Below are 24,126 nucleotides of genomic sequence, written 5' to 3'. Positions count from 1 at the left end.
GGACGTCTACCCATAGTGCTTTGCGAGACAAACAGAAAACCTCATCAGCACATATAATAAATACTTACGGTAAGTTAGTATTAATAAATACAGAAGATGGGAGGCTTATATTACTCTTTATAGCTTTGGGCTGTGCATTGTCTTTCCACTACGACTTAAAAGCAACTTTTAAAGGGTTACTTTTAAAAATGGAGCAAACTTCTAAATTGTCGACAATATGACTAACACATAAAAATATAGCCTATTACTTGTGTAAATGTGTGTAAAGTTATATTTATTCAGTTTTTAAATTAATATACAGTCATTTTATTGACTAATATGAAAATAATCTATTTAAAACGCCACAACCAACTTAAGTTTTATGTTTGGGACAAGTAACGTTATAGTGACCATTCTAATTTGACTCTTTTAGCAAAAATGTTTTTATAATTATACATTTTTTAATTATAAAGTTAAAATTTATAGTGTATTATATAACTCAAAAGGGTATATGGTAATATGTTTAGTAATTGTTATCGTTTCTATGTTACATGGTCATGTATTTTCTTAAAAAAAAACAATTAATTTGCTATTGTTTTTATCAATATAGGTGAATTACTGGTTTGTAAACATTCAGGATGCGCGCGCATTGAGGTTGCAGAAAAAATCGGGAGCGCCAGCATTTACAGCGAGGGAATGACATCCGATGCGGTACAGAGTTTGTTGTTGTATTAGAGATAAGTTATATTGATTACATATAATAAATACTATAATGCTTTCAGCCTATTATAACAGCTTGTCACCCAGTGATAAGGCACAGTTATTAGGCAAAATTTACGTTAAAGTGAGCGGCGTTCGTCTGACAGGTCCATTTGAGACTCGCTTATATATTAATATTATTTATATAAAAATAATGTTCCATGATTACCAGATTCAAAACTTTGTAGTGCTAAAAACCGAGGTTCTGCCTAGCCAAAGACAAGGAAAGAAGACGGAACTGAACAAGGCCTGAGTAATCATTAACAAGCAAAACAACTGCATACTAACAGCGAACTGCACCTGTACGGCAGGGTATGTGAACATACATTTTTACATTTCATTCTAAGCATTCAGTGTCCGCAGTTTAATTAGTTTTGCTGAAATCATACATTGCTGCAATCAAAATGAGTAATGTGTATGATTCAGCACAGCGTGAACTTACCTGAAATAAAATGAGAACTGCAGAGTCGAGCATTTTTGAGTAGGTCCTCACTCTATTCAGCTTCTCTGATGGCTGTTAGCCAAAAACGTCTGCAGTTGGCATTAAAAGCAGTGTAGTGTATGGTAAAATTTAAGTTTTTTGTTTTTGGATATTTGATTTTGGCATCCTATCGCACAACACGACATGTTTGCTATTGCAACAAGGCTTTTTTTTTGCAACCGGTATGCACAGTTGAACCCGTGTGACGTCATGTGTGATGTAAGTTGGTAATTCTTCTATTGCCAATGTATTTTGTATATTTACCATATGGTGGTTAACCACCTCCAAAATTACATTATATTTAAAGTCATATCCCCCAGTCCCCAGTTACTGCATGCTTATGCTTAATTTTATTTTATTTTATTTATCCGTTATTTTACCAGGAATTTCCCATTGAGATTTGCATCTCTTCTGCAAGGGAGTCCTGGCCAATATGGCAGCACAAAAAGTTTCAGATACAAAATTAGACACACATAAAATATTGCGAATTAAAATGTACACAAAACATTCACATGATTCTTCCAGGTAAGACTTCAAATGATTTTTAAGAATATTTATGGATGGATTTGTTTCTAACATGTTAACACTCTGCATTTTATTCCATAATGTAGGGCAAAAGGAAAATGCTGGAAAGAAAACATGCTATTTTACCAAACTCCGTACATACTCTAGTAACAGTTAAATGTAATTAATAAGAATTTAATAATAATAATTACAAATAATAATAACACATAAATAAAAGGTTTATGAATATATTGTAGGGCTTTATAATATTCATCGTAATTCGATTAAGGCAATCTGATGATAAAAAATGTAATAATGTAATATCTTTATTAAACAACAATTTGTTACTCTGGGAAATCTATATCTATCATATCAGTATACATTCACATACACATCTGAACATATACATCAGTATATAACCACTTTGATCTGTCATTGGGCAAATTGTGCATAAACGTAAAGCATACAGTTTATATATATATATATATATATATATATATATATATATATATATATATATATATATATATATGTACTCGTTTTTTTTTTTTTTTTCAAATACTGTACTTATTTTTCCCATCTTCAGGGAGAAACAGTCTCATATATATATAGATCTACAGTAAGGCTCAACATATTCTTTTGATTTTCCCTTTTTGACCTAAAAACCAAAGTTTACAAAAACAACCATAGCACCATATGTTGTCAGTATTAATAATGTTTCTTTTGTTTTCTTTTCAAAAATAACGTCTATTACTAGACATCAGTTTTGTTTCTCAAATAATGGCAATCAAACAAAACAATTTACTTCCATTTGTATTTGACAACATCAAATAAATCTTATTTTCTCAACATAATTAATGTGTACAGTCAGTTAAGGAAAAAAGAAATGTTACAGTTAGTAGAAAATCAATTACTTAATAATAACTTTGTGCCTTCATTCGTCAATACCCCATATCTGAAATACAGTGACAATCTAACACAATCTGTTTCACAGGTAATTTACCCGTCTCCAACAGCATGGATAACAACTCTAAAATCAGCAGCAATTTATCCCACAACCATAATCATTATTAATAAGGTCATTTCCCAACAAAATATACAGCCAGCTCTACAATAACGGAAGAAATACACATAGGCTTAGGACATAGAGATGACAGGAATATACAACACGGCAATCACCTTCTACATGTTTAGCGATCCCTTTTTTTATCAGAAGTACTTTTAGGCCTGTGGATGGATGTCAAAATGATGCATTTTCATCTTTTACAAGATATCCTAGTGCAGATTTTAAACACCTAAACATATTTTTATCAAACAAATATACATAAACGTGAACAGAAATTTGGGAAAGAAGTAAAAAAAATGAACATTTTCGCTGCACCAATGCTTCTTTGTGCAGTGTGAAAAGCAATAAATGGCACCATATTTCAAAAAGAGATGTTTGTCTGTAAACCGTGTTGAGGTGCTTGTTCTTCCAGAGAAGAGAAGTGTCCGTAAGAGCTTAAAGAGGCAGGTCTATCGGACGGTGGCTTTGCTTAGTAAGCCACAACATGGGTCCTGCAGTCCACATTTGTGGTAGCACCTTAAGAATATGTTGATAAGCACCAGGTCAAGAAACAAAAATGCACCGTTTTGTGGTCAACTTTTGGCTCTATAGTAATACTGATCGTTGCGGAACCACTGGATCGGATGAGCGTGTGGATGCTCTGGAGTGATGGGTAGGACGTTGCATTGAAATAAACATGCAAGTGTGTTTGAGGGGGTCACCATATAGGATGCATTTTTGTGAGCATGCTAAGAATCCAAAGGATGTTGAAGCAGTCTGAAGATGGTTCAGCACTGGAGGCCTTCAAGAATGTGTCCAATGTCATCTCAGATTTACGTTCCAATTTTCAACCAAGTGAGCACCATATTTACGTACCCAAGTTTGATTATTCTTATTGGTCTACACACATTTTTTTCTTTTTTTTTTTTCGTCTTTTTTGCAGGCATAAATCCATTTGGCTAGACATTTGTGTTCACAAGACAAACGACAGAGAGAAAAGGTTAACTTGTTGGCACTACAGCTCATTCGTTTTGCAAGACAGAGGAAGGCATAGACAGAAGTACATTAACAATCATTAAATAAATTGCTAACTTCATCGGAACTGTCATTTAGTACCCAAACAAACCAATCTCATTTCTTTTTTTTTCAGGTTTGATCGTTAAAGAAACCCTTGCGAATGGTCAAATGGAACCAGGAAAGTGTCTAACTCAACATTCAAGTATTGCCTTTCAGTACTTTCTATTTCATTTTGCATGTCCTGAATGGGTACGGGGCAAAATTGACTGGCTTGTTACAGTACTGAGTGAAACATGAACTGAGATAGAGACACTGCCGTTGTTGTTTGCTGCATGGGCTGCCGTGGCTGCACAGAAGCACCCAAAAAGACAAGGCACCACAAAGAATCGGTTATTAGAGACTGGTCCCACTCACCCATCCCACCCTTGACATGTACAAATGGCGATGTGACTTTAATATCCACAAATCTGATGTGTAACTTTGACTAGTAAGGCAGTAATCTGAAATGAGCCAATTGTGAATTCTGTGGAATTATTCCCCATGCCTCCTCAAATATGGCAATGTTGACGTCTACACATCATGCTAAAGTGAAACAATAGAAGAAAATATCACAGTGTAGTTGGAAATATAACCTGGTCTGTCTTACCCCAATGCTGTAATTGGAACATTTCACAGGAGGCCAGGCAGCCAATTCACGCAACCATAAAAAGAAGTAAATAACATAAAAAGGTTGGTGATTTCGCAGCAAACAACAGTGCATTAATGTGCCAAGCACCTACAGGAGTGGAATACCGGTGACTCTTACAGGCACTAGAAGGGAACCGGGAACAGGAATCGAAACCTGATATTGCGAGCATTACGGAATTTGGATGTTTCAGAATTAGAATTCCTTGCATGAAATCCGACTACCCGTCCCTGATTCCCTTTGGCCAGGTTATAAATCCGAGTTGTTATCTTGAAACGTAGTCTTTGCATTTGAATATCCCAGATAACACTCCCATGAGAGGGTGGAGGAGTCTGAGCAGCAACCCAGGATGGAGCTGAAGAGGTAAGACCCACAGAAATACACACAAATAAATTCACACACTCGCAGTCTATCCTCTTGTTCTTATCCGTCCCTGGCAAAAAATAAAAATAAACTCATCCACCTCATCCACTATAACCAATCTGAAGTCTGCTAGGGAAATTTGAGCAGACGCAAATAAGATTTGCAGTAGCCCATGTGGTGAATCTTAGCATCCCGTGTTAATATCTGCCGTATCTTGCTTGCATTCTAAACAAAATGTTAGAGTGAATAACAGAAATGACAGCCCTCACATTCATTCATTCTTTCATTCTCAACTGATTTGATGAAATCTGAGAGGGGAAAGTACCTCACTGGAGGTAAACAAGTGGCTTTTTTGAGGGTAACCCTCAAGTTTGTTCTGTTTTAAGTGCACCGTGTATAGATACTGAAATAAAAACGTATATAGTGGGATGATTGATTCAATTATCTTGTACATTAGAAGCCCTCATTCATTGGTTGGCACCTGGCAACCCAGTCAATCCTCAATTTATTGGCATGCATTCAGTGGTGGTGTATAAACGTCAAGCAAAAGCGTCATTTTTCTCCAAACACATCTGCCCAAAATATTGCACACTTCAGATAAAATAACCTTTTTCTTTTATAAAAATGAACATTGTACATATTGAATGTGAATGGTATACCATTTACACATTATTTCTTGAGAATCCATAATCCTTTTGTTAAAGAAAAGGTTTAAGTGGACAAAACAATGCTATTTTATACAGGGAATGATGGAGGATTACTAAAGGTTACATTTAAGCACCACACATTTCTTTTCGTTATTACACTGTAATGATGCTAATGTGCAATTGTTACCCTAAAGATTAGTTTGAACATGAGCTAACTCTTTAAAATAACTTGGCTGAGGTTAGTTTAGTCATTTTTAATGTTTTTTTTCATCCTTGGATAAAACTAACTCATTTACTGTACATGTTAACTCATTCAAAGCACTTATATGAGTGTTATGTGACAAAACGTACTCAATTTATATCAAAACTTTGTCATTGTGTTTTAAATGTATGTAAGGATATAATAAAATTTGTAACTCCTAAATCTTTCTAGCGTTCAACAGTGTACACTAGATATGGGTTAAAACAAATAACAACATGTTTGAAGAAATCATCTAAGTTTGGAGTTGGTAAGATTGTCTTATGCTGACCAAGCCTGATTTATTTGATGAAAAATATGAAATGATATTAAGATTTAAAATAGCAGTTTTATATTTTATTTTAGATTAATGTGTATTTGATTCTGGGCAGCACAGTCGTTCAGTGGTTAGCACGTTTGCCTCACAGCCAGAAGGTCCCTGGTTTGAGTTCAATGCTGCATTTTTAGCATTATTATTTCAGTCTTCAGTCTCACATGATCCTTCAGAAATCATACAAATATTCTGATTTTGTGACCAAGAAATAAATCTTTTAAATATTGATTACAGCTTTGATGTTTATTATTTGGTGGAGGCTTTGACACTTTTTTCAGGATTTTCTGATGAATAGAAAATTGAAGCAGAAATCTTTTGGAATTTGATCAAGTTAATGCACCCTTGCTGAATAAAGTTATTATTAACTTTAAATAAAATCGTACCTACCCTAAACAATATGAAATTATGTACCATTTATTAAATCTAGCCTTCATAAAATGCATTCTTACATGCTACAGATGGGCTAAATATATTTAATAGTGGGCCATATGTAAAAGAAATGATCGATTTCACATCACTAGTGAGTTTCAGTAGGAAAATAAATGTTGAGATAAATATTAAGGCCGTTCATGATTACAGTAGCAGTGGCAGTGTTACATGGTAGGCCAACACCCAAATTTGACACCAATTTTTACATGACATCACAGATTTTTACTCAAAAAGTTACTGTTCTTTTTAAAAGCAATTTGACAACAATTTAAAGCCTCTTCCCCCCTAATCACTGGAGAACAGGAGTGGTGTTTTGTGTGCTTCATCTGACAGTCAAATGTGCTTTTTAGCATCTAAGCTAATGTTGACTTTTCTTGCTATCATCTAAGATCAGCTGTCGTTACAGCTGTTTAGGAAAAAACAAAAACATAGGCACAAAATGGTAAAAGCGAAATCAGAATGAGGATGCAAGAGACTATGTTCCTCCATCATTCCCATCATGCACATCTCAGAGGTGACAGGAACACAAACACCATCAAACATACATACAGTATTAGTCGAACATTCACACCAGAGTAACCCAAACTAGGGAATGTTGTATTTCGAACACTTTGTTCCTCAACTCTACACTGTGTTAGTCAAAATATATGTTGAATATTCTCTGTTTAGACCTTAGATGCACTCTTGTAGCTCGAGAGCACAACTAAATAATAAAAACTCTGAAGAAAAAAGCACCAAGGGAACCAGAGAACCAGAGAGGGTCGAGAGAGTAGAGAAAAGCGGCATCATCGCACGCCTTCATAGGGAGGACTCGTACTGGAGCAGCTCATAGAGGAGGGGTCCGTCCCTGTACCTGATGCCCACTGCGTTGGGGCTGATGAACTGGAGAATATTTATGGTCCGCCGTAAACGGCGGTCCACAAAGTGAGCATCCCAGGCTGGGTAGCGCTTCCTGGGCATATCAATCTTGATTAGGGGCCCCTTTGGAGGAATGGGCCGTCCCGACGCATCTGTGGGCTCAGTTGATCTCACCTGAAAGACTGGCAGGCAAGTGTCTGTGGCGGCCTCCTCTGGTTCACTGTAATCCCCTGAAGCCATGCCCCTGGTCGGGGTTGCTTGGGAGCCCCGGGGCCCTGGAGTGGGTGCCATGGGCTCAGCCTCAGGTGGTAAGGGGAGGCCCCAAAGAAGCTCGGCACAGCAGGAACTGGCCAGCACCCTCAACCTGGGCCCCATAGGATGCAGGACCCCATAGTAAAGAACCATGCAAGCCACTCCGGAAGCAAAGCACAGGAAGACGCCACACAGGGCAGATGCGGCGTAAGAGTCCGTAGAGACCGGGTCTCTGTAGGCATACCAGAGAGCGGTAAGGATGGTGTTTTCCACTAGCACCAGCGAGTAATAAAACACCATGCGGTATCGGGTCCTTCCCTCCTTGACGTTAAACCAGCAGAAGACGTAGACAACGGCGACCACCATGTTGAATAGCACCTCTTCCCACTTGGACATACAGAAGTCGGTGCCTCCGTGGATTACCCAGAAGGCCATGGCACACCAGTGCAGCACCACAAAAATGCCAAAGTAGAGGTGGAAAACCGAGGCAAAGAGGGCGAAAGAGAGTGCCCGAGAGGAAATGGTGAAGAATCGCCATAGGAGATGCACCACAGCTCCCCGGTAGCTCATGCTCTTTTGGTCATCACGGGAATCACGCAGAAGCTTGTGGTACGAGGCCAGAACCCAGGAAAGAGAGAGGAGAGACGTGACTGCCGACACACCTAGACAACACAGAGACATACTGATATCACAAAAAAGGGAAATTGAAAAAAATATTCTTGTGCTCATTGATGTAATGAATCATGATCAGCATTGAGTATCATGGTCAAGCTTTTTTTTTTTTCAAATTGAATTGAAATTAACAAAATTAAAATAATAAGAGATCAGATCCTACATCAACCTTCCGAATGGTGGTTTTGTCTTTTTCTGAATCAGTGCACTAAAGGATTAGTTGACCCATATATTGAACAGTTTATTATTAATTACTCACCCTCATGTCGAAACCTTCGTTCATCTTCAGAACACAAATGAAGAAATTTAAGATGAAATCTAAGAGCTTTCTGACCCTCCATAGACAGAACTGGTCCAGAGACATTCAAATTCCAGAAAAAGAACCAAAAACATTGTCAAAACATTCCATGTGACTTCAGTGGTTCGGGAGTAATCATATGAAGCTCCAGGAAAGATGTAAAACTAAAAACAACTTTGTTCGCCAATGTCTTACATATCAGATCAGGGTGTGTGTTTATTTTGGCCAATAAGACATGTTGTGTGTTTCACTTCAGTCTCTAATGACAATACGTCCAACTGACCAACTGATAGTAAACGTGCACCCTGATGACCTGACGCAGGAGAGAAGAAATTCCGTTTTTACAGGTGCACCAGTGTTCTTGATTACAGTTGAACTATTGAAGTCACATGGAATGTTTTCACAATGTTTCTGGCACCGTTGCTATCTATGGAGGATGAGGGAGCTCTTGAATTCCATCTGAAATATATATTCCATTGAAATGTTTCGAAGATGAATGAATGTCTCAGGGGATTGAATCGACATGAGGGTGAGTAAAATTCTAATAACAGAATTTTGAGTTTTGGGTGAATTAACCCTTAAGTGTTTCTACTTTAGAACTGTTAGAATAGATTCAGCAGGAAATTGTGTACATACATCATGAACACATCCATGACTAATCATGTCACGTATGAAGTATCCATTAATCTGGAAGTTAAGTGTCAATGAGCAAGACATAGCGACTATAACTTGTAGACTTTTGTAACACATTTATTCAAAAACAACAGAACAACAGCATTAGAAAACACTGTAAAAAGTGATCAGTTACTTAAAGCGTGTAAACCAATTGCCTTAAAATCAACAAGTTGACTTTACAAAAATAATGTAAGTAAACCCATTGTAACTTGGAACTGTTAAGTTGACTTAATTTTTATAATTATGTAAATTGTACTTTTAAATAAAAGCAAACTAATAATTTTTTTCCGATAAACCTTTATTATACAGTATCTGTTTTTTCCCCCAGCTTTTCTGTATCTATCAAAATGACATACAGTAAAATAGATCTGCTCTTCCAGACTCCAGTGTGTCTTCTAAATTCATAATTGTAGATTTTATAAACTTAATGAAGCACTAAATATGTAATATTGTAATAATTACAGTAATTATTTGAAAACAGACGTGCTAAAATAGTCTGACACTATAAAAAGTTATTAGTTGACTTTAAAAAAGTGAGTTCAATTAGCATAATAATAAAAATGAAGTCAACTTAACAGTTCCAAGTTACAATGGATTTACTTACATTATCTTTGTGAATTCAACTGGTTGCTTTTAAGGCAATTGGTTTACTCGCTTTAAGTAACTAATCACTTTTTACGGTGTAATTTTTTTAGTGTGTACACTCAAAATAAAGGATAACTGCTTCTTGTTCAAACTACCTGTTTAAAATGAGCTGAAAAACACAATTCTTGTAGCTTCTTTGGCCAATTTATTTGTTTTATGTTCAGTCCACTTAAATTTGTAAACCATTAAGCTAACTTAAGCATTTTGTGTTGGGACAACATGAAGGAATTGAGTTGGTCCAACTACCTCATTAGGGAATTTGTAGTTCACAGGGAGCTTTTTGTGGGATTGAATTAAGAGAAGGAAATATTGACAATAAAAGTAATCTTAGGTGTTTAAAGTTAATAGAAAGACTTGTTAGAGTTTAATTATCACTATAGTTTGAAGATTTAGAAGATTTTCATGTAATGCTTTGAGTTTTGAGATTACCACTTCAGAAGCCCCCATGCTTTGGGTGTTGGAAGCTTAATTAACAAAAATGCAGTTTGTTGCTTTGCTCAGTGAGCAATAACTGTCCGTAAATTAGTTCTAAGATCAGTCTCAATCAACTGTATATGTCTGCAGTCACACTGGACTTTTCTCCCCATTGACGTCCATTTGTATGCACGTGAATGCTTCAGACCAGAAACGAATGCTTGTGCAACAAGTTTAGCAGTTCGCTGTGTTGCAAAGTTCAAACTTGGTGAACTCTGACCTGCGAAATCGCATCATGTGACTGTGTGAGATCAATCAATGATCAAAACATGACCTCTCTCGACAGAAATTTAAAATATAGACCAATCGCTTGCTTTTTAAAACCGCAGCATAACTCATGAAATATGCTCAAAAATGGCTTTTAGTTCATTTATGATAACTTCAAAGTGATTCCAAAATGTACAACACATAATAACCAAACATGGTATTATCAGACCTTTGAGTTTAAGTTAAATAAAAATACAAATGTATTTAAACTTTTATTTGATTATATGACATTGGACTAACTCAATTGCATTTAATTGTGTAAAATGTTTTTTTTAGTTGATGCAAAACAAATTTATTGGCTGGAAATCCTGCCCTCAATTAAAGTGAGTTCATCCAATGAGTTATTTTTTGAGTGTATGGTATCATAAATTCGGTTTTTATTACAGAAAAATACCATATCAGGTGTATATGACTGTGTTCAAATAAGTTTTGTAACATTTTCTAAACAATGATTTTTTGTGTGGTTCATTCCGCTGTGGCGGCCCCTGAAAAATAAAGGGAGGAGAGTGAATGAATGAGTAAGTGACTTTCTATGGAAAATCGCTTGTAACTACAACATGCTATTTAGTGGATTGCGTTTATATTCTAATCTCATCAGCTTGTCTGAACATAATAAACATAAAAAAAAAACTGTATACCATATTTGGTCTTTTAATATCACTTTCTTTGTGCATTATGTCACATTAAGTGACTTCCTTATAATAGTTTTCTACAGGAAGAAAACATTAATGTGCAGTTCATAACATTAATATCTGCTTTAGATTGCATCAACAATAAGACTTGATACAAAACTGAACTTGGATTTTTAATTTCACTATAATAGTATTCTACGGCTGGGAACAGTTCATGTAAAATGCCATTATATTCTGACCACCTGCTTCCATTCACATACACATTTTATTCATAAACCATACCGTTTATTCAGTTTGATATCACTTTTAATATCACTGCCTTGGTGCATTAAGCCACATTAAGGGGTTTCTATACAATGGCTTTCTATGTACTATACAAATATTCTATAAGTAATAGTTACTTGTCATCTGTGTTCTTCCTGTTATTTACTCTTCATTCATTCATTTTGGGACCTTGATCTCTGCTCTGACATCTTTTGATGTTGAAAATGCAGTTTAACATATAGTGGCTTTAATTGACAACTTTTATTAAGAAAGATTTCATATATACATTTGTACAATAACAAAATAAGCAGCTCACTACTTTTGTTTGGTACAAGAATTTACATTGTACCAATATATTGTTTTAAAGTATTACAAATATCTATACTATAGTTTAGGTGGAAAACTCTTAATGACAGACCTGATGTGTATTATTTTTCCCCTACAGGTGACTTCGAGAGCTGTGTATTTTTTTTCTTTTTTTGGGGTGAAAAAAGTATTGCATGTGTACTCTTATAAATACAAAAGCTGTCTTTATCCAGTTTTTCTAATTAATAAAAGCATGCTAACACATGCACTGTATCATTGTCATCTTATCACTTCTACAACACACACCTCATGCTTGTTCTTGGAATCTCTTTTCTAAGATATTTATCATTCATCCTGCTGAGCTCAGACTTCAACTTCATGAAAGCATCTGCACTGCTGGCAGTGCTGTCACCACAAACAGAAAAAATGGTCTTACGGCTCACATTATCTGCTGCACAGCAGAAAAAATACAAAATAAAAAAATAATTTTCCCTCAAACACAGTTGATCATTTAAAAAATCTCAACTAGGGAGGGCTCATGCTGTCAGATTCATCCACAGGTCAGCCTTTTTTCCCAGATGCACACTATGGAATTGTCATGATTTGTCCAGCTTTCTGAAAGATTAGGATGGTTGTTGGACATGCTGATGAATTAATAGAACAAAAAGCTGTGAGATCCAGTTGATCATATTGTGCTGTCAAAAGCAAACCCAACCTGCAGATTTTGACCATACATCATGCTGTTTCAGAGCCTTATTTTGCACTCATGAAAAATTAAAGGTGCATTTCCAGCAATATTTTAACAAGAAATTATCAACACTGCTGCAAAGCAAATCAAATAGATTTGAAACAACTTCCACTGCCAAAATTGTCAACCTATAATAGCATACGTTTACAAAGTACTAAAACTTGACTTGATATATCTACTAATAAATAAATAATATGTATATTTTCATGTTTATTCAAATATCATATCCATCCACCAGTCTGTCTGTACGTCTATACTTTAAAAAGCAATTTAGTTACTTTAAAAGTGACAAGTTGACTTAAAAAAGCAAGTAAACCCATTGTAACATGGAACTGTCAAGTTGACAACTTTAATTTAGTATTTCATGGTGACTCAGTGGTTGGCACTGTCGCCTCACAGCAACAAGGTTGCTGGTTCGAGTCCCGGTTGGGCTAGTTTACTTTCCTGTGCAGAGTTTGCACGTTCTTCCCATGTTCTCATGGGTTTCCTCCGGGTGCTCCGGTGAATTGGGTAAGCTAAATTGACCATAGTGTATGAGCGTGTGCATGAATGTGAGAGTGCATGGGTGTTTCTCAGTACTGTATTGCAGCTGGAAGGGCATCTGCTGTGTAAAACATATGCTGGAATAGTTGGCGGTTCATTCCGCTGTGGCGACCCCTCATAAATAGGGATTAAGCCGAAGGAAAACAAATGAATGAATGAACGAATGAATTTTGCACATAGTACATAGACTTAATAATTTTAAGTCAATGGGTCTACTCGTTTTTTAAGTAAAGACAACTAATTGCTTTAAAAGCAACATGTTTACTCACTTTTTAAAAAAAGTAAAGTCAACTTATCGCTTTTTACAGTGTACAGACAGGAATATAAATGTTATTGTATCAAGGTTTTAAAGTTATCCCTGTGATATTTTTAGCATTCATCACAGACACATAAAAGCAGTACTGTTTGAAATGTCAGTGGTCTCAGTACAGAGCCTTGAGGCACTCCTTACACTGTAGCGTTTCGGCCCGGTTCTTCTGAATCATGATGCAGAGCTGGAGCACCAGCTGTGGAGCGCTTTCCAGAAATGTCTCCAGTAGACGGAGCATGTTGACATCGGCATACTCGTACATCATGGCCCAGTAGAAGCGTCGCTGGTTCTCCTTTTGTCTGCGGCTCTGGATGCCCAGATACATTGTTCTGATGTACCTGCAAAAGTGCAGATGCAGAAAGGAAGAAAAGAAGAAATAGTGTGAGACTGGAAGCATACAGAGAAGGAATTAGATTACATTTCAGATGTGGAAAATGACAGTAAACAAAGATGGGGAGTGAGAAAACACAAGAAGGGATCAATTACACAGACTATCATGTTTCCATTTTGAATATACATTGCCTGAGAATGTAACCTTGTGGGATATTTGTATATTCTGAACGAATGTTGAGGAGCACTTAACATTGCAATACTAATTATTAAAGTTTTCTGAGTGTGCGACAGTAGCGACATTGTGGCGTTGCTTTTTTCAAATTCCATTTTGGTGTTGCTTTCCTTGTAACTACTACTATAATGTGGTGTGAAACACCAACACATTGCTGCTTTTGTCAGAACATTTCTCAGCTGTCTCTCCACCTCACCGTGTTTATATTTGAGATTCGAGACTGCATTATTGGTATACATTTTTCCCAGACTCTTTTGGTAGGTTAACTAATTTCGCCAGTAGATGGCAACAAGTGAGGCTTACCTTATTGTCTTCTGAATTATTCATTCATTCAATTTTGTTCAGCAAATCTCGACTATTTAATAAACAAAACAAGTGTCTAATGTTATGGTTAATTTAAATAAATAATTCAAACAAAATTGGTTCCTTAAGCAGAAGCAAAATCTAAATTAATTAAAAGTTGTGAATCATTTGTTCAACCAATACTGTCTATAATGCAGAGGTCACCACACACTGTCCTGGAGGGCCAGTATCCTACAGAATTTAGCTTCTACCATAATCTATTCAGACATGTTTATATTGCTTTTCAGACCGAGAGAAATATATACTGTATACACTCACCGGCCACTTTATTAAGTACACCTTAATAGCACCGGGTTGGACCCCCTTTTGCCTTCAGAACTGCTTTAATCCTTCATGGCATAAATTCAACAAGGTACTGGAGGTATTCCTCAGAGATTTTGGTCCGTATTGACATGATAGCATCCTGCAGTTGCTGCAGATTTGTCGGCTGCACATTCATGTTGCGAATCAGTATTGAGTGAATTGGTTGAACAAATGATTCACAACTGATTTTTAATTTGCTTCTTCTTAAGGAACCAATTTTATTTAAATTAATTCCATAAGAAACCAAAATATGATTGTCTAGTGCAGAGGTCACCACACTCGGTCCTGGAGGGCCAGTGTTCTACAGATTTTAGATCTACCATAATCATATACAGACCTGAACAAGCTATTCAAAGTCTTACTACTTGAAGCTTCCCGGCAGGTGTATTGAAGCAAGTTGGAGTTGAACTCCAGGACACCGGTCCTCCAGTAGGAGTACATTTGAGTACAGTGAACTCATTGTCACGTTCAAGAAACCAGTCTGAGATGATTCGCGCTTTATTACAAGGTGTGCTATCCTGCTAAAAGTAGCCATCAGAAGATGTGTACACTGTGGTCATAAAGGGATGGACATTGTCAGTAACAATACTCAGGTAGGCTGTGGTGTTGACATGATGCACAATTGGTACTAATGGGTACTAATTGGTACTCAAGGTTGGACAGAGATATGCTCTTCTGTATACCTCGGTTATAGCGAGTGGTTATTTGAGTTGCCTTTCTATCAGCTCGAACCAGTCTGGCCATTCTCCTCTGACCTCTGGAATCAACAAGGCATTTTCGCCCAAAGAACTGCCGCTCACTGGATATTTTCTCTTTTTTCGGACCACTCTGTGTAAACCCTAGAGATGGTTCTGCGTGAAAATCCCAGTAGATCAGCAGTTTCTGAAATGCTCAGACCAGTACTTTTGGCACCAAGCCCCTTAAATCCCCTTTCTTCCCTATTCTGATGCTCGGTTTGAAATGCAGCAGATCGTCTTGACCACGTCCACATGTCTAAATGCATTGAGTTGCTGCCATGTGATTGACTGATTAGAAATTTGTGTTATCGAGCAGTTGTACTGGTGTACCTAATAAAGTGGCTGATGAGTGTATCTGTTTAGAGGAATAACCCTGATTTGCACTCACAACATGTGAAAACGTTCTTCTCACCAATTGTCATTTTCTGAAGAAAGAAGAAATTTTATCAGAGCTTTACATAATAAAACAAATGTGAACATTTGAGATAGATCCATATGTAATGAATCTATTAAATCCAAAACAGCTGATAATTTTCAAGTGGTTTATTTATTTATTATTTATTTACAGCTTTAGTTGTACTTGACGTGTAATTTAAATGTCAGAGAATTAATATTAACACATTAAATATAGTAACATTCAAAACCTGCATTTTAGAAAAAACTGACAGAACAATATGCTTTTATTAAGAAAACATTAAGTATCTGACTGTATTATAACTGTGACTTTTAAAAAATAAATATGGTGCAGTTGATGACTGGAAGGAGCTAATGATCTGAGGAGACATGCGGATGCCAGTCTAGTCAGTCTGTTGTGATCCTGTGTTGAAGCTGGTGGAGACAGCGGGCTATGGGATGGGCGCCTGTCGTCTAGGCAGGGATGGAGATGGTGTTGTGTGTCAGCAACGGTCAGCGATTGATTATCTGTGATCTTCCAGAGCTCAACATCACACAATATTTAGACACTGTGAGGCACAATCTTGGGTCACATTTCATACCTGCAGCTCAATTATGAGGCTTTCATGAGAGAAGCTGAGACAGGTAAAAAGCAAGGTGCTGAGAGGAGCAAATTACATTCAGCCATAATCACAGGACGGAGGCTTTGAGGTCAACAGGAGGTAAATGGGACTCACAGGGCCAGTATCTGAGAAAATGAAAAATAAATAAATATAATATAATGTGTAATGACGCGACTACACCACTAGATGGTTCACTGCTGTTGTGTAGAACAGGTTTTGCTCAACATAATCTGTAAAAACGGAACAGTCTTCTAAAGAAAGGAGCTTGTAGCGATTTTTCTGAATTCTACACATAAAGCCTGACAGATATATAACAGTGACAGACCTAGCCTATGTAAACAGCTGCCAATAAATGAATTATTTTGTTAAATTCAAGTTAAATGCAAGGATTTCACATATAAATATTGTTTGTTGGCATGTACTTTTATCATGTGAGTCAAAGACAGTGAATACATCGAATCAAATTTACAAAAGATATTGTATATACATACTTTAGAAAGCACATTAAATGGAAACAAAGTGTCTGGTTTAATGTTTCAATACATAATGTTTTAATACATTTGACCTAAATTGTACATTTATACAGTATAACTTATCTGACATTAATTTAATTATTAGATCTTCTGGAATATGGGTTGTGTATTTTATATATACGTACACATATTTATGACTACTGATTTATTTGACTTATTTGATTTATTGATTACTTTAACTTAAATTGAGTAAGTTCACAGATTAGTTTTTTTGTCTCAAATCGGTTTCCTCAAACGGTTTGAGTTGACAACTTATTGGGTTTTACAGTACTCAATTGGTTTGAGTTCTCTACATTTATTAGGTTTTACTGTGCTCAAATTGCTTCATTTACACAAATGGATTAAGTTGACATTACTCATTAGGATTGGTTTTTGTACTTAAATGGTTTGTTGCAATTGGTTTCCTCAAATGGTTTGAGTTACCTTAACTTATTGGGCTTTTCAGTGTAAGTTTCATTCAATATAAAAACAGCAAAGACATTGCCGTATAAGACTCATAATCTCATATTATTGTGGAGTTATAATCCCTACACTAATTGATTAGAAAGTCTCATTTCAGATGACTGTAAAATGTAGATTCAAGCGTGAAAGTTTCTTTAAGTACACTGTAAAACCCAACAGTCACTTTATCAAACGAAATAAGTGTAGTTAACTGAAAATTGACTGAAAGTTAATTCTACTCATTTGAAAAGAGTTTTGAACTCAGTGTTGAAGGTAATGAGTTAATTAAATACCTCATTACTTCAACTTAAATGGAGTAAGTTCACAGTACTCATATAGATTAGTTTTTAAACTCAAATGGTTTGTAGCAATCGGTTTCCTCAAACAGTTTGAGATGCCTTAAAATATAGTTTACATTACCCAGTTGGTTTACGTTCTCTTCATTTATTGGGTTTTACTGTACTCAAATTGCTTCATTTACTCAAACAGATTAAGTTCACAGTACTCATTACACTCTGAGAAATAAAGATACGCAAGCTGTCACTGAAAAGGTTTGTATTTTTTATACCTTAAAGGTCCAAATGTGTACCTTTTGAAAAGATACACTGTAAAAAGTGATTAGTTACTTAAAGCGAGTAAACCAATCGCCTTAAAACCAACAAGTCTGGAGTCTGGAAGAGCAGATTTATTTTACTGTATGTCATTTTGCTAGTAAAAGCTGGGGAAAAAGAACAAAAATAATAAAGGTGTATTGAAAAAAAAGGATTAGTTTACTTTTATTTTAAAAAACAGTACATTACTTTTGTAGTAAACTTGTTGCTTTTAAGGCAATTGGTTTACTCGCTTTATATAACCAATCACTTTTTACAGTGTACCACCCGAGTCACAGCTCGTGTACCTTTATTTCTGAGAGTGTAGGATTAGTTTTTGAATTTAAATGGTTTGTTGCAATCGGTTTCCTTAAATGGTTTGAGTTATTAACTAACTTATTGGGTTTTACAGTGCTGATTTAGCCTATTTTACATTATTTCTGAATTACAAGGCTAAACTGACTTAAAATCAGGTGTGACATTTAATATCAATATACTTATTCTAATCATAAGTGATCATTATACAATATTTTATACTATTACTACTACGGCAGAGAAGTGGGTGGATTAAGTATTAAATAAGATAAGTATTAAAAATGAAAATTCATTCATTCATTCATTTTCCTTCAGCATAGTCCCTTATTAATCAGGGGTCACCACATCAGAATGAACCGCCAACTTATCCAGAATGTTTTACACAGTGGATGCCCTTCCAGCTGCAACCCAGTACTGGGAAACACCCATACACTCTCACATGCATACTCATACACTACGGCCAATTTTGTTTATTCAATTCACCTATAGCGCATGTCTTTGGACTGTGGGGGAAACCGGAGCACCCTGACGAAACCCACTCCAACATGGGGAGAACATGCAAACTTCACACAGAAATGCCAACTGATCCAGCCGGGACTCAAACCAGGCAACAGTGCTAACCACTGAGCCACCCAGTCACCAAAATGAAAACTAACTAGTATTTTTAAGCATTGTAATTCTCAAATGGAGTATTTTGTTTTGTCCTCAAACGATTCTTGTTCTAAAGATTATTTTGCTATATAAACTATTGCAACACTTAATGATTATTAAGTAGGTGTCTTCTGTAAATCATGGTAAAAATGTACAATAGTAACTAAAAAATTAAGCTGTATTACACTTTTTATTATGATGCTTGAGGTTGAGATGGGAATAAACCCATTGAAAGAGGTACATTCACAGTTGAAACAAATAAGTTTAAAGGGGTGGTCCAGAGTGCATTTTTAAGGCTTGGTTGTGTTTATAAGATGCAAAGCAATGTGTGCTCATGCTTCATTTGTAAAAAATCATGTTATGTTTTCATACATCTTACTTTGATTATATACAGCTACTCAGCTAACATGAAAACGAATGTTATATATCCTAGTTCCTCTGCAAAACCTGCCCTCAAGAGGCTCTGATTGGTCAGCTAACATACTGTGCTGTGATTCGTGGATCACCTCCACGTCACCAGGAAGCATCTCTGTTATAACATATCCAGGGTGTGTGCACGTAACCTGAAGGGTTTATGACATCATTAACCCGGATGTATTTTTTTGCAGTCCCCAAACTTCGTTCTCTGTAGGCCTTGCTAAGAATCAGAATCAGAAAGAGCTTTATTGCCAGGTATGTTCACACATACGAGGAATTTGTTTTCGTGACAGAGCTTCTACAGTGCAACAGGATAACAGAGACAGGACAAAAAACAGATAATAAATATATAAAAAAAAATACAAGTAAGTAATGAATGCAAATATACAGATTGACAAGTGTATGTACATGTTTATTACTATATACAACTTTGTATGTGCAGCTGTTATGTGCAAATTGGCATGTAAGTGTGTTGTTAAATAAGTGTATATGTGTATAAAAGTGTATAGCAAGTAGTGATGTTGGTTCCACAATTATTATCATCAAGTGTTCATGAGATGGATTGCCTAAGGGGAGGAAACTGTTTCTGTGTCGGGCTGTTCTGGTGCGCAGTAACTAACTAAGTAGCTAACTCTGTAAAGGCTAATGTCTCTCTTTGCATCGAACTATGAGCGTATTACATTCAGAGATGTTCTTTATGTTCACACAGCTACATTACACATCAACTAAAGTTCACCCTTTAAGGTAAAATAGCACATAAATCAGGATTTCATCAAGCCATAATCTTGCTTAAAAATATTGCAAATATTTCATAGGAATCAGCAATGGGTGCTGATAACATGGATTTCTGCACACATCATTTCTAAAGAACCTGCAATATTTATTATATGATGGCACATAACGTTTTGCCTTAAAAACACAATTCAGCAACACATGCAGAATTTAAATTATGCAATCTACTCCACTTTACTGCAATGCTACCAATATAAAATTGTATTTCTTTTAATTCAGCTAAAAACTCACAATATTACTTATTGGCCTTGGGTTTGCAGTGCGCAGTTTAACTTTAGAACACAGCAAAATGTGTAAAAAATAAAAAAATAAAAAAATCACAAAAGCATTTTCCATTCTCCAACTTTCCTTTTAGGTATGAATCAACCAAAAATGTTACTTCTGTTATCGTTTACTCACCCTCCACTTGTTCCAAACATTTCGGAGCTTTTGACTGTGTAGACTATAAACTAATGTTACAGAGACTTAGGCTTTTATGTTTTGTTGTAGTCAACCTGCTCTGAAATGGTTTGAAAATGATTTTTCAGAACGCACTCAATGTGTGACTGTTGAAAATTATAATTCATCCTTTCTGCACGTCAACACTGGAGTTCCCCAAGGATCTGTTTTAGCTCTGTTGTTATTTTCTATTTACATTACCGATTTAAGTCATGGAATAGACTCAGCTAAAATATATATATACTTAAACCAAGCTGTTCAGTATTTACACAACGCTTTTCAAGCACTACAGTGTACGTTGCAGGATTTAAATATGGTTTTAAATAAAAAAAAAAAAAAGACTAAATATATGATTTTTAGCCATGGCCACACTAAGGTAACAGACCAGACAATTACATCTTTGTATAGAAAGAGTTAGCTCTTATAGAAATCTAGGTATTTGGATTAACGAGAGATTAGCCTTTGATATACACCTTGACAAGATATTGAAAAAGCTTAGGCCAAAATTAGGTTTCCTATATCAGTCAAAACATTGTTTTCCTTATAAGGCCTGTAAGAAATTAGTAGAGAGTACATTCTTGTCTTGATTATGGTGGTCATCTATATATGCATGCAGCCGCTACTCTACTTAGAAAACTAGATTCTGTTTATCACACATAATACGCTGTCACAGGTGCAGATTCACGGACAAATCACTGTGTTTTGTAAGATTCCTTAGATTGGTTATCTCTATATCAAAGGAGAAAATTACATTTATACTTATTTGCTTTAAAGGCTCTCTTAGGTAAACTACCATCCTATCCTTTTAATTTGCTCACATTTCACGTAAATAACCAACACACTAGATTTGGTTCCTGTATTTGGTTAACAATCACAAAGCTATTGTCTGAACTTTGCAAACGTGCTTTTTCCTTTTATGCTCCTAGGGCTTGGAATGACCAGCAAAATCAGCTTAATCTTGACACACTTCTGACTCTGAGTACTTTTAAACATCTTCTGTACAACGTCTTAAAGGATACTTGTAATATATATATTTTTTTGATCTGACCTTTTTTATGAATGGTGATTTTGTAATTTTGTGGTATTTTTTCTGTGATTTTTGTGTGAAACTTTGTGTGCTGCTTGTCGTCTTGACCAGGTCTCACTGGAAGGAGAGACAGTACTTGTCTCAGTGTGATCTTCTGGCTAAATAAAGGAAATAATTATAATAATAATAATTTATTCTACTGAACACAATAAAATTATTATTTTGAACAATATGGGTAACCAAACTATCATTGTACCCCACTGACTTTCACACTAGCCTACATACCCCCCACCCTCCTTTATGGAAGTTAATGAGGAAGTTTGGGGTAAACAACCTTCTTCAAATGATCTCCTGAATAGCAGAAAAACTATTCAAGTTTGGAAGAACATGAGTGTGAGTAAATAAACTGGGTAACACTTTAGGTAAAGTCACAGTTCATGTTATTAACTACTGACTAATTATCTGCCTATTAATAAGATATTAACTTTTCATTAGTTGTTAAAAAGTGTGATCTTATTTTACATTCATAATCATACCCAAAACCTAAACCCTTCTACCTTACTAACTACACTGTAAAAAATATCTGTTAATGAACAGTTTCTTTTGTGAATAACAAGTGTTATATGTTTATTTATGCTTGTGAATTGCATTATGGGACATTGAGCTCTGCTCTATCGACATTTTATGTTGAAAATTCAACTCTACAGTTTAACAAAGTGACTTTTATTAAGGGGCAGCCCAGTAGTGCAGTGGGTAGCGCTCTCGCCTCACAGCAAAAAGGTCGCTGGTTCGAGCCTCGGCTGGGTCAGTTGGCATTTCTGTGTGCAGTTTGCATGTTCTCCCCGTATTGGCGTGGCTTTCCTCTGGGTGCTCCAGTTTCCCCCACAAGTCCAAAGACATGTTATAGGTGAATTGGGTAAGTTAAATTGTCCATAGTCTATGTGTGTAAAAAAGGGTGTTTCCCAGAGATGGGTTGCAGCTGGAAGGGCATCCGCTGCGTAAAACATATGCTGGATAAGTTGGTGGTTCATTCCGCTGTGGCGATTCCCAGATTAATAAAGGGACTAAGCCCAAAAGAAAATGAATGAATGAAATGAATGACTTTTATTGACATTTTAGTAGTTTGAAATAACAATGTATAATATAGAAGGTATCTGAAGTCTGCTAAATTACAGAAAATAAACTGTCAGTTTATTACAAGGTTTTTGTATCATAATATACAGCACCAACCCAGACAATATATCACTTTCAACTATTAAAAATGTTCATAAAAGTCACCTTTTTGAATTTTTCAAGGTTAAAAGATGTTGGATGAATGATCACAGCCCCTTAATGCAATTCAAAAGCATACATAAAAGGGAAAAATAAAAGTAAAAACGTGAATCACACAATATGTAAAACTGCTAATTTACAGATATTGTTACAGTGTATTAATAAACAGCTAATTAGTAGTTGATTAAGCTAGTAGTGTTTGTTAAAGAGCCCCTATCTTGCATTATAAAAGGTCATATTTTGGTTTTGCGGATCTCCAATAACTGCTGCATGCAGGGTCAAAAAACACTTTCATTGTCTTTTAAGATGCATTTATTTTAAGCTAATTATTCCAGCGACTGGGTGACACAGTGGCGCAGTAGGTAGTGCTGTCGCCTCACAGCAAGAAGGTTGCTGGTCTGAGCCTCAGCTTGGTCAGTTGGCGTTTCTGTGTGGAGTTTGCATGTTCTCACTGTGTTCGCGTGGGTTTCCTCTGAGTGCTCCGGTTTCCCCCACAGTCCAAAGACATGCGGTACAGGTGAATTGGGAAGGCTAAATTATCTGTAGTGTATGAGTGTGAATGAGTGTGTATGGATGTTTCCCAGAGATGGGTTGTGGCTGGAAGGGCATCCGCTGCGTAAAAAAACATGTGCTGGATAAGTTGGCGGTTCACTCCGATGTGGCGACCCCGGATTAATAAAGGGACTAAGCTAAAAAGAAAATGAATGAATGAATGAATTTCAGCGACTCCCATATGATTCGTTCAGCGATTCATTTGTTCCCAAACCCCTCTTTAGCTAATCTGCGCTAATTGAATCAGTGACAAAGTCTGTTGTGATTGGTCGACTACATTCAGCATGAGATTGAGAGAAACACCCATCCATGGCTATGAAGTAGCGGAGAGTAAGTGTGAGTCCAATGCATGAATGCAATAAATCAATGCACTTAAACACCAGCATATTACTCTACTCCTAAACATAACCCTAAGTAATAACAACAACACACATTCAATATTAATTCACACAGTGGCAAAAGTTGAACTATTTTAAAAATTGAACGCGCTGCGCATGTGAGGAACAGCTGATGGTGGCCATAGCAAAGGCAAACAGCAGAGGATCACGAGTTCAGAAACGCATTTAAATCTGTAAAGGAAGAAGCACGCATCATGTTTTCAATGTGGTTTTGGGCACGATATGTGAATAGTCCTATGAAGGTTTAACCTGAGAGATACAGTACAAGCACTGATTTATAAAAGATGACTG

The 24,126-nt window shown here is 36.1% G+C and overlaps 1 protein-coding gene across 1 annotated transcript in view; it reads right to left on the bottom strand.

Annotated features, from left to right (window-relative positions):
- Positions 1-6,866: 6,866 nt before the first annotated feature.
- xkr6b (XK, Kell blood group complex subunit-related family, member 6b) overlaps positions 6,867-24,126 on the bottom strand; it is a 123,051-nt gene continuing 105,791 nt past the window's right edge. Inside the window, exons 2-3 of the mRNA XM_056481758.1 lie at positions 13,567-13,763; positions 6,867-8,253 (exon numbers count right to left, since the gene is read on the bottom strand). Of these exons, the coding sequence (XP_056337733.1) occupies positions 7,280-8,253; positions 13,567-13,763 (1,171 nt within the window). The 3' untranslated portion in view covers positions 6,867-7,279. The remainder of the gene's footprint in view (positions 8,254-13,566; positions 13,764-24,126) is intronic.

The sequence above is a fragment of the Danio aesculapii genome, chromosome 20 (genome assembly GCF_903798145.1).
Source record: "Danio aesculapii chromosome 20, fDanAes4.1, whole genome shotgun sequence".
NCBI lineage: Eukaryota > Metazoa > Chordata > Actinopteri > Cypriniformes > Danionidae > Danio > Danio aesculapii.
This window is presented reverse-complemented; position numbering and strand designations above follow the sequence as displayed.